Source organism: Microchirus variegatus (assembly GCF_963457635.1).
Source record: "Microchirus variegatus genome assembly, chromosome: 16".
Lineage (NCBI taxonomy): Eukaryota > Metazoa > Chordata > Actinopteri > Pleuronectiformes > Soleidae > Microchirus > Microchirus variegatus.
In genome coordinates, this window is record NC_139817.1 from 24,461,148 (window position 1) to 24,473,502 (window position 12,355).

A 12,355-nucleotide genomic window follows, 5' to 3' on the forward strand; every position below is an offset into this window, starting at 1 on the left:
CAGCATAAAAAATAAGATGGACCAAAGTCAAAGCCCTGAGGAGCCTCTTGACATTTCATGATTGAAAAGTGATTATTTATGTTCTCTTCTATTTTAAGTAACTATTTTTCCTTAAGTATCGCAACTCATTATCATTGTCTTAAACAGCAGCAGGGAGGCGTAAAAATACTCAGGTCTTTAATGAGAGAAAAGTTGTATTTACATTAAAAAAACACTATTGTTTCATAGGTTAACCGAGCATTGCTCTCTTTCCACAGAAGATGAAGACACCAAACCTTTACGTGGTAGTTAATGTTTTCATGCATTCTCATGAATAAGAAAAAAACACAATGCGAAGTCTTTGAGCACCAGTTGGTAATGTTTAAAGAAATGATAATGGACTCTTACATTTGAATCCACAGTCAAAGAAACAATACCTTATATTTTCCCGCAAAATCTCCTTTTTGCAATTTTACTTTTCATTCTGAAGTACAGTTTGTCCCAAACACACAGGTATGGATGCAGTGTAGAATATTATACGTAAGAAAAAACACTAATTTCACACTTTTACACACCTTCAGCAGGTCATTAAAACTCAGGAATTTACAGGAATCTATGGAAAATAAATCCATGTAATTAATTTGTTTTTCACCCATTCAGCCACCTGTTCACGGTTTAACTGAGATTTTACTGGTCAATTATGTGGTTATATAGGCATGGTTACAGTCATGCCATAAAATTCACATGTAAAGGATGTGACACTGTTTATTGTACATGAGCTTTGGTGAATGTCATGTACTTAACATTAAGGACAAATCAGAAGATATATATGACATGGACAACAACTAGAAAAAATCATTCACATCGACAATGTATCATATAAAGACATACAATTGATTTTTAAACAGCCCACACACAAAATGTGTGTATATAAAATATTTAAATGTTTTGGGGGGTTTTTACCACCGCATAGTGCACACAAATTATGAATTAAATTACACATCAATCATGTTAGTGAATGATTCATTAATTGCCGTCTCTCAATAAGGCAAACGCACACAACTGCATGTGTTTTAGCTTTGTAGCATTAGCTAGCATATAGCAACACCATGGGTCACAGACACGTTGTGAAGCAATAGCCCAAATGCTAACACATAGCACTAGTTCGATTAGCACAGACAATTATCCACACAGACATACAAAATTAACCACATTCTCAAATTAACACACTGTTAACACACTGTCACATACCTCCGGTTGATTTTAAACATTTTCTCAGAAGCGTGACGGCACATAATGATGATATATTCATGAAATGAGTGAGTAATTAGCAGACGCTAGCATGCTATGCTAAGCGCCAACGGCAGCTACTCACCGGAGTTCACTCTCGACAAAGACATGATAAAACGGCGATTAACGCAAAACAAAATAATTTTTTTTATCCACTCTTCATCTTATTACTAACGTTAACTTGCTCTCGGCCTCAGCGTCTGTTCTCATCGGTGTCAGGGAAATAAACTTCAGAGCCGGGAAATCCAAACAAAAGGAACTATGACCGTGAGCAGCGCTCGTGTGTGACTAATGCGCACTCTGCTGGTGAAAATAAAGAACTACAACAACATTCAAACTTCTCCAGACTGTACAGCTCAACATTGTAAAAAAATAATAATTGGGTATTACAATGTGTGTGTAACTGAAGGGCGTTACACACATCACAATGAAAAGGTTTTAGTTGATGACCGCAGAAACATCCACCCATCGCACGACAAAGGCCACTGACTTTTATCGAGGGATTAATTTCCAGTGTAGACGTTTCAAATATAACGGAGGGACGTTTTGAAAATGAGACGTCTGACATCACTTTGTGGTGTGACGGACATTTTTTTCTAAAATAGGAGCTCATTGAGATAAAGGTCAGGAAAAGATGTGGACGAATAAATCTAATGGTCCATCCTTTGTCCGATCTGTGTACATGAATATGACAACGGACAAAGTGTTGGTCCAACGCAGTTTATAGTTTATAGTGCACGATAAGCTGTACCTGGTGATTTTTCACCTATCTTCTTCCATTCTTCAAGAACGACCTCTTTTAGAGTCTGGACGGAGAGAGTGAGATGCTCAACGTGTCTCTACAGAATTCCCCACAGGTGTTCGATCGGATTCAGATCAGGAGAAACACTGAAGTACTTTGCTGGTGCAGCTATATGCCTATGACTCACAGGAGGGGATGTAGCTCAGTGGTAGAGCATGTGCTTTGCATGTACAAGGTCCTGAGTTCAATCCTCAGCATCTCCACTTCATGTAACTACTGGTTTGTAGTAAGGATGGGTTTAAATTAAGCACAATTTAACAATCACTGCAAAAATACAATAGTAACCTCTGTGTTCCATCATCTCTCTTCTTCCGTTCTTCATAACAACCTTGTTTAGAGATATAGATTCAGGAGGCTGTGATGCTCACAGTTGCCTCTGTGTTTTGGATCATTGTCCTGTTGGAAAAGTGCACAACGACCAAGGTCACGGAGCATAGCGTCGCATCTTTCTCTTTCAAAACAGTACACTCACGATGTCCTCAATCAAATGCAGCTCCACTGTTTATAAAGGTTCATAATCTGCTCCACAAAACCCTGTGAATGTGGACATTGATTTTTCTTGATGGCACAACTTATTGTGCTTAAGTGTTATCACATCCCACTGCTCAGTATCCTCAGTGTCTCTGACAGTTAGAAGATAGTAGCTGGCACCTCACTAAGGTTGATTACATTGTCATTAGTAGCTGTCACGTTGACGATGTTGCTCTGGCAGAAACCACCACAGCGGCCTCTACTCTCCTGACGCCATCATTGTTGCCACACTGTTTTTTATACGTGATCTCCCAAACGAACGCTTTGATGAGCACATTTTGTTTGACATTTTAATTGTAAGGTGTGCTACCACAAGTCACAAACCTATTATGTGGACAGAAAGGCTAATTTTTTACACCTCTCAGACTCATGAATATATTTCATCTAAGAGGAAGCCACACAAGAAACCTTGTTAGACCACAGTCCAAAAAACCCCTCAAATATTGATATCACTTCATTAGACCATATCTTAATAACCATGTGTGATCTGGGTGCTGATTTCTCTCTTATGTGTCCTAAATTAGCCGGACATTGCACTGTGTGTACACCAGGGGTTGCTATGAGCACACAAAACAACTCAGAGCTCTCCAGTGCTGGAGTCTCCCTCACACTGTTGTTCCCAAAGTGAGAAATGTCAGCATCATGAGACAGAAACTGCATGTTTTCCTTTGCTTTCATCACCACCTCACAGTTACAGCACCAGGCATTTGAATAAACCAACAATACCTTCTGTTGCCACCTCTTTAGAAGCATCTCCAGACACCAGGAGGTGTTAAACTGTTTATCTATATTATTCACTACTACCCCGCGACCCAGGAGAATGGATCTGATGCCTCACACTTAAGCTGTTACCATAATTATCATTTCAAGAAGCTGCAGAGCAAAAAAAAAAAATACTGATGAGCCAACTTCCTGTTGTTCTGTGGCTGATGATGATGCTGTTTTTATCACACACACACACACACACACACACACATTTATATATAATTGGTCAAATTATTGATCATAATTACACATAAGGTGCGCGTGTGTGTGTTTTAATGACGCCTCCTCCGGAAAAAAAGCAAAGCAGAGATGAGAGAATTAGAGAGAGAGAACCAGAGAGAGAGCGAGAGAGAGAGAGAGAGAGAGAGAGAGAGAGAGAGAGAGAGAGAGAGAGAGAGAGAGAGAGAGAGAGAGAGAGTGCAGAATTGTGCATCAGTCCGTCTGTGCTCAAACGGGTTATTGCGCACAGACCGGGCTGAACTACAGCGGCGGCTATGGAGCGTTGACGCGTCCTATTTGTGCGCGTCAGTGCCACTGACACCGGGGCGCTTTGGACCGCTGCGGGAAAACTTACCTCTTTTCCTCTTTCTGCACAAATTGAAGACACAAGTGATGCTCAGTGTGAGTCTGGAGCTGCGCGAGCTGCGATTTTCCTCTTCTCTGAGATCAGTTTAATTTGCTGCTCATCTGTTTGTTGCTGAGGATTATCACACAGTAATGATGGGTGAGTCGTTATTGACACAGCTTCTCCCTCTTGACGCGCGTTTTTCCAATAACCTTAATGATTTGCTTTGTTTGACCAGTGCATTGTATTTTCTCTGTGCCTGAATGTGCTCACACATCCATGTGATAAAAGTAGATTCTGTCATCAATTTCTCATGAAGCAGATGAGGCTTTTTCAGACCCCCAGATGCCCCCTCATCACTATCCTCTGAAGCTTCAATATCTCACCTTTACATATTTAAACACGTCTGAGCTCATCCCCTTTGATTGCATGTGCCCAACAGGTTCTGTGATGGTGGACTGGAGGTTATCATGTCTCCTCCTGCAGACAGCTGCTTTGCTGCTGCTCAGCAAGGGGGAAAGAATGTGCCCCACGAGTTGCCGCTGTGAAGGAAAGATTGCTTATTGCGAGTCCGGCATCTTCCAAGACATCCCCGAAAACCTCACCACGGGATGCCAGGGTCTGTCTCTGCGTTACAACAACCTGCTGGTGCTCCTGCCGTACCAGTTCGCCCATCTCAATCAGCTCATTTGGCTTTACCTGGACCACAACTCCATCAACGCAATCGACGCGTTAGCCTTCCACGGTGTGCGGAGGCTCAAGGAACTAATACTCAGCTCCAACAAAATAAACCACCTGCACAACAACACGTTCAGTGCGATACCAAACTTGCGAAATTTGGACTTATCCTACAATCAACTGCAGTTGCTGCAACCGGGACATTTTTATGGTCTGCGCAAGCTGCAAAATCTCCACCTCCGATCGAACGGACTCAAACAAATCTTCACTCAAACGTTCCTGGAATGCCGCAGCCTGGAGTTCCTGGACTTGGGTTACAATCGCCTGCGCAGCCTCATGCGCACAACGTTCTTAGGCCTGTTCAAATTGAAGGAACTTCACTTGGAGCACAACCAATTCTCCAGGGTTAATTTCTTCATTTTCCCACGCCTCACCAACCTCCAAGCTCTTTATTTGCAATGGAACCGCATACGATCCATCAACCTCGGCGTCCCGTGGACGTGGCACACGCTGCAGAAATTGGACCTGTCGGGGAATGAGATCCAAACTTTGGACCCGAGTGTTTTTCAGTGTATGCCAAACTTACAAACACTCAACCTTGAATCGAACAAGCTGAGCACTGTGCCCGAGGACGTGGTGGCAGCGTGGAGAACGCTGACCACCGTCAGCTTGGCTGGAAACGCCTGGGACTGCAGCCGCAGCATCTGCCCGCTTATGGCGTGGCTCAAAACCTTCAGAGACGCCAAAGACATTAGCATGATATGCAGCGGGCCCAAGTCTGCACAGGGAGAAAGAGTCATGGACGTGGTGAAAAACTACTCAACCTGTCTGGAGATTCCAGGCGTGTTTACAACCACAGCTCTAATCAGTTTGACCTCAGCCCTCGTTGTGAACGCCACAGCTTACAACTTCCCCTCCAGTGTCACAGACCCGACACGTACAGAGTCACCCGCACAGATATTAATCCCTTCACCTGTGCGCCCCAGTGGGACAGCCAGGAAGACGACAGAGTCCACGACCATGACCTCTATATCTCCCGTTGCCTCTGAATCTCCAACATCCTTTATCCCGGAGCTACAGTTTGAACATATGGCTTTCCATAAAATCATTGCAGGCAGTGTGGCCCTGTTCCTGTCAGTGTCATTGATCCTGCTGGTTATTTATGTCTCGTGGAGGCGCTACCCCAACACCATGAGGCAGCTGCAGCAGCACTCGGTCAACCACAAGCGCAGGAAAAAGGTTCGAAAGCAGGAGCAGGATCTCAACTCTCAGCTGCAGGAGTACTATCTCAGCTACCATTCAAACTCAGAGCCTGTGGACTCTTTGGCGAGCGAGGCGAGGCCTTGCACGTGCACCGTGTCTGGATCCATAGAATGCGAGGTCTGAACCCGCCCACTCCATCTGAGAGAAAGAGTGCAAAAGTGCAATCGCTAAGCAGAGGAAAATGGTTTTTCTGTGAGATTATCTCTAATGTGAGAGATTGTACACGGAAAGGAAATACACGGGAGCATGGAACAATATAATTGCGCGAGAAGACGGAGAAGATCGACTGGAACGAGGAAAGAGATCCACTGTATTTGGGAGGGAGCTAATTATCGCCCCTGACTGACACAGGAACAGTGGCAGGTTGAGCCAAGTCAGCTGTGTGCAATTTAACACAACCACTGGACGTCTGTTACAGCAGAAGTCAGCTCTGCAGAGAGACCGATCGTATTCTTAGTCACAGAAAATATCAAACCAAGAAGCCACTTTTACTTGCTTGTTTTTCGTACGTAGCATTTAGGATTAATTGTGTGTGTGTGTGTGTGGTATATGTGTGTTTGAGTGTGCGATTGAGAATGAACCGCTTTACCGACTTCTGGTTGAGAGAGATAAAGTGCAACGGATCCGATTTGTCTATTTGGCAAACAGACGTAGCACTTCCACAACCGATGGGCTAAACACTCACAGTGAGAGAGGATCCTGTCCCGAGGTCTTTTGCATGTTTCATTGACCTTCCTCTCATCTGTAAAATGATCAGTGCTTAATCAGAGAATTATGCATCTATTAGTTCGCTGTGTTTAAAACTCATGAGTCTCATCTCAGGACTGACGCTCTCCTCTCCCAGTGTCAGGGCCAGCGAAAGGCCTTGATGTGTCAAAATTGATTTTCATAACAAATTTTGTATTGAATATTCCTATTGATATTATGATCATGCTGTTGTTTGTGTAAAGACATAACATGGACGCCAGGCATTCTATGTGATGATTGTATAATTAAAAGAATTGCTGATGGAGGAAAAAGAAAAGTGTGTGTGTGTGATGAGATGCATGTCGATGTGATCGCTTTATGTCCGTGTTTTGTGTTGCTGATATTATACAATTCGAGGGAAGCTGACACATTTTCCATTACGTGTCTTGTGTTTTCTGTCCCTCTTCACTCATATCGTCTCCCGGCACACCTGCGTACGCAGCAGCAGCATCATCGGGTCCACGCGTATTACACACCACAAACTCAGGGAAGTCGGTGCTTTGTCGCTCCCTGGGACATAAACTGCATCTGAGTAGGTGTAGAAATGAGTTGTTCTGTGGTCTCGGTTTCCTCATAAACAGTCCTTGCTTTTTATGGCATGCGGAGCCAAAGTAGGCGTTGCAGGTCCTCGCTCGTACACGGCATTCCAGCTAAAAAACATATTAGGACTCTCGCTGTGTGGTTTATGCCCGTTTTGAAATATTGCTTTTGTGCAGTGATAGGAAAGGAAGAATAGAGGCAGACTGCTGAGAGACAGTGGGTGTTATAGGTCAAGGCAGATATGCTATTAAGAAGATATCACCCACCTTGGTCTGTCTCTCTGCAGATCCTCTCCCTCCCTTTCTCTCGGCCTCTTTACATTTTTTTTTCCCCCTGCAGCTTGGAGAGGACAAATTGCCAAGAGACATATGTTTTAGGCCAGGTCGGTGCAGGCAGTGATGGTGGAATCATGCAAAGCAGCTGCAGAAAAGGTGCTTTTTTTTTCCCTGTGTGTGATTTGTTCAACACAACAATCCAGTGTTTACATGGCGTCACCCACACTGATCACTGTTACACCACAGCTGTCAGCTGCTTTTTCTTCGACTCGCGGTAACGTAAACAGATGCTTGTTTCCTCTTCCTCTGTATCAGCCGGTAACACGTTCAGAGGCGCAGCTTGTGAACAGGCAGGGCGGGCAACTGCTGCTTGGGGCCCGAGCTGATAGGGGGCCCCCCTCCGACACTGGGAGCCTGAGGGCTGTTTTTAGTGAAATGTGCAGTGAGCAGCCGCCTCCCCGTCCCCCTTAAACAACAATGACATCTCAGTAGTAAACCTCCCTAAAGGGGCCCCACCTCACTTTAACCTGTTATCATTCTGCAAGTTGGAAAATGAAGAGGATTATTTACAGTGTAATGCATATCTTTTTAACTCAGTTTATATATGTTTTTTTTCAGTTATTTACAGTATTTTATTGTTCTTTACATTTATATTGTTTTATAATGTGGGTTCTTTACAGCGTAATGGTTTTTTTTTTACTAAGTTTATATAGTTTTTATAGTTATTTCATTAATTAGAAAAAAAAAATATTTTGAACTCATACATTTTTCATTGGTGTCAGATTTTTCGTAACATAATGGTGATGAACACTGGTTGGAAGGAAGGGCCCCCTGGGAATTTTTGCTTAGGGCCCCTACAGCCTCTAGAATCGCCTCTGAACATGTTCACATGTCTCCTGTATGTGTGAACTTAACCAGTCAAAGGTTGTGTTCGGATGAGGATTTACGATCTCCTTTAACTCCATACGAGTAAGTCTGTCTTTATCCCCCGAGGCAGACGTGCTGCCAGCAGAATTCATTCAGTTTCCATGTACTTACATGTGTGATGAATGTGTTTTCAAGGACAACACAGTAATAATAATATGAGTAATAATAAGTAATATGAACACGACAAATCATTAGTTGATCTAATTTAGTCAGATATTGTAATTAGTGTTTGATTTGTCATATTGTGACTGATGAAAAGCAATTTGTCATGTTTTGAAATGTTGTGCTGTGTGGTTGAGACAAACAAAAAAAAAAATTGCTGAGCTCTGCACCTTGTAGATCATTATTGAGGGTATTTCTCTGGATGAAAAATCATGGCCGGGCTCATTATTGACTTGGAACAACAATGCACAAATGGAAGCAAACTCCACAAGAAAACAAAAATCGAGAAAACAAAAAAAAGTGGGGGGTAAAAAGCTGTAAGAAAATAAATAAATAAAACCCACAAAAGAACATTAAGCTGTCATGAATGGATTCTAATCAGGATACCAGGAGGCACTCAGCAGATGAAAAACACAGAATTAGTAAAAGTCACGCCTGGAAACACCCACAACTACCTTTTCCTGTAAACACACACACACACACACACTCTCTCTCTGTGTGTGTGTGTGTGTGGGAACTCGCTCAGCCCTCACTAGGAGACATGAACATGTTTGATTTACGTCGCACACTGTGGACTTTATTCAGAGGTAATGTGAACAACACTCTGTTCATTTCTTGCCGAAGGTTGTGCTGTAGAGGCAATGGTAGACAGCTCTGACTTTTATTATCAATACCTCAAATGCCCATTTTCCTTTTTATCTGCCGGCCTGATTTCCATTTATTGGGTGATTTAAAGCAACAACTTAACATTTTCTTTCTTGCCAGGAAGATAAAAAGATTGATACCTGCTGTTAACCTAGAAACAGCGAGAGAGAGAGAGAAAGAGAAGATCTGTGACTCATTGTTACAGTGACAGAAATATGCAGTGGTCACTGCTGATGCTGTGATAACGGCAATCGATGCACATGAAACACTGGTATGTGCGATAAAAAAAAATACTTTAGTGACAATTTTGTGTTAAAAAAACAACATGTGTTCACACATGTTCTCACAAACACCTCCAAATGTGTTGCAGAGGATGATGGTGTGTGTCAGGTGTTTTCCTGAAGCTGTTCACATGCGATCAGATCACACCAACCGACTTCTGTTACCTCACAGTCATTGTTTCTCGTTTCTTTTTCTAATCAATGAAGGTTGCAGATACTTGTGTGGAACAACGCTAGATAGAATAGAATAGAATAGAAAAGAACAACACACTATCGCTTTATCCTCCATGTGATGCTCGTGGGACTGCTGGTGCCAATCCCATGCCGACACATGATGAAAGGCGGGGGGTAAACCGTGGGGTGGTCATCAGTCCGTCACAGATCCAACGCATGGAAACAAACCACCATTCACTCTCACGTTAACACCTACGGGCAAGAGTGTGAGCGTCCAATTAACCTCCTGAGATCATCGCAGTTGCTGCATCCTCACTCAATTAAAGCTCACATAGACCGGAAGTTCCTATTAACGCGGTTTTTTGGTGTGTATTTGAGTCATTACCTTGTTTATGAAGCCCTGAAGGTTCTAAACAAACAGTTCGGTTACGTAAACAGCGTTTCTCCTGAACAGCAGATTATCCTGCTCCGGGCACTAGTCCGGGCACATCCGGTTGCGTACATTGAACCGCAGAAGAAGAATAACGTCCGTTGTGGAGGTGTTTCACGAGCGACAGTGTCTTCTGACTCTGGGTCTGACTCTGGGTCAAAGGTCGTCAAAGGGACTGAGGCGGGGAGTCGTGAAGAAGCTATTTTTAAACACTGTTAAAACAATGTTTTGATAATGAGGAGCAGTGCATCCACCGTTCCAGAGGGGGGAGCTGTGCTTCTGAGAGCTGGTGTGCTGAATATGTCACTTCCGGGTACTGGCCAATCACAAGACTCTGTCTTCTGGGTGAGAGAGTTGAGTCTCAAATATCGCGGCTGGGAAACAGCGTCAGAAAAGACAGATTTCTATCGGCTCGTTTACAGCAACTAGGAGGTTTTTGAGCATAAAAACAAGTTAATGTATGTAAGTAGACCTTCATAACTAACATATATGTTCAACAGGACCACTCTATGTGACCTTTAATGAACGCATTAAACAACCAAAGCAGACAAAGAAATATCCCTCACATCAGCTTTGCTGCTCCATGTGAGTGTGTTTATCCTCTCCTGATTCAGGAGCTTCACCTAGACGATTCAAAGCTTATTTCAGAGTCCACAAAGACCGTTTGACCTACTTTCCGTGGCCCAAATAGATAAAAAAAAGTTAAAAGCAATTGCTGCATCCCCCCCCAAAAAAAAGTTGAGATGTGTTTTCATCTCGATGCAACAAAAACACACGCGTGTCAATGTCAATGTGTCAACATCTGTGCGTACAAAGACGAGGGTTTGAAAGATGAGATTTCAAAATCAAATATTCTTGTGAAATAACTACAAGACAATCAGTTATACTGATGTTTGCTAAGCTCCATGCTCGAGGATCTTTCGCTCTTTCTTTCTTTTTCTCTTTCTTCTGCTGTACATTTTAAGCTGACTTGTCAAAATAATGAGTTCCAGGCTGTTAAATTCTTCTTCAGCTCAAAATGGAGTCAATGAAGTATGAAGGCATTGAGAGAGAGAGAGAGAGAGAGAGAGAGAGTTGTCACAGTCCGTCCTCTCTCCTGTGCTCTAAAACTGTGTTTCTTTGTTTTTCTCCAGCTTTTGTGCACCTCATATCACCTGTAAAAATTCATTTGAATACTAATGTTTTATGGACGCTCTCAGAGGAGAAATTCACCGGAGAGAACTGTTTTCTGACAAAAGCCATCGTTGCAACATGAGGACGGCGTCACCGCTGATCGTTTTTTAAATAATTTCTGCGAAAACGGTTTTCTCTTGAGTTGTACTATCTTCCTCTCATCTTTGCACTTCATTACTCACATCAAGCTTGAACATTTGACGGCGACTGCTCAATGAAAAGGAACAAATTCAGACTGATCTCCATTTTAGAGCAGAGAGAGTTTCATATTAGTGGGTGAATGTGTGTGTGTGTTGTCTTGTCCTTTGGTGACTTGTGTGCAGAGGTGGAAAAAGGACTAAAATATCGTACTCGAGCAGAAGTACCAATACTCTGATGAAATTACTCCAAGTAGTAGTAAAAGTAGTCATATATGGGTAGTATTTATGGGTTTATATGACCCAAAATCCCCTTTTTTATACATATTATGTGCTCCTGCATTGTCTAGTCGCTGTATAATAGTTTTTGTTTCATTTTCGTAGTGTTTCAAAAAGTCATGTAAAATAACACGGTCGCGGGCCGCAGTTGCATAGACACTGTTAGCAGAGAGACGCCATGTTTCTACGGGAGCCTGTAAGGACAAACGCGAGAGAACAAATCAAGCGTCTCTTTACTTGTAGCAGAAGTCCCGCCTCCACTCTCTCCGCTTCGAAAGACGACGAGGACGACATTTGACCGACTGAGGACACCGTAGCGCTCAGGGAAGGGAGGGGGTGAGCAGAGGAGCAGTTCTTTGTTGTACATTTCAGCCTCTCCTCTAGATGGCACTATAAACTACTTACTTCACCTTTAAGTAAAAGTTACTTAGTTACTTTGCGTGGGGTGTGAGTGTAGTAGAAATATGACAAGGGCTCAGAAATCCAAAAAGTATTTTGGAGCTCATGCGCCCGGCGCGACACAGGATATGACGTCACTTTTGGCCACGCCCTCTATGTTGACGCGCCAGGTCTTCATTGTGCTGTATTTTTATTTTTACTCAGTAACGGATAGGATTTATAAAGTAACTAAGTACAATACTTGAGTCAATACGTAAAATACAAAATCCTGATTTTAAATTGTACTTAAAAAAATACAAAATACACAAAAAAA

At 42.8% G+C, this 12,355-nt stretch overlaps 1 protein-coding gene across 1 annotated transcript; it reads left to right on the forward strand.

Annotated features, from left to right (window-relative positions):
• Positions 1-4,087: 4,087 nt before the first annotated feature.
• On the forward strand, positions 4,088-5,996 carry LOC310938013 (leucine-rich repeat transmembrane neuronal protein 4-like; the record flags this gene model as incomplete). The annotated part of the gene is made up of 2 exons (XM_083902404.1): positions 4,088-4,091; positions 4,375-5,996. 2 exons carry the CDS (start codon positions 4,088-4,090, stop codon positions 5,994-5,996), a joined length of 1,626 nt encoding a protein of 541 aa, XP_083758530.1.
• Between the last annotated feature and the right edge of the window lie 6,359 nt (positions 5,997-12,355).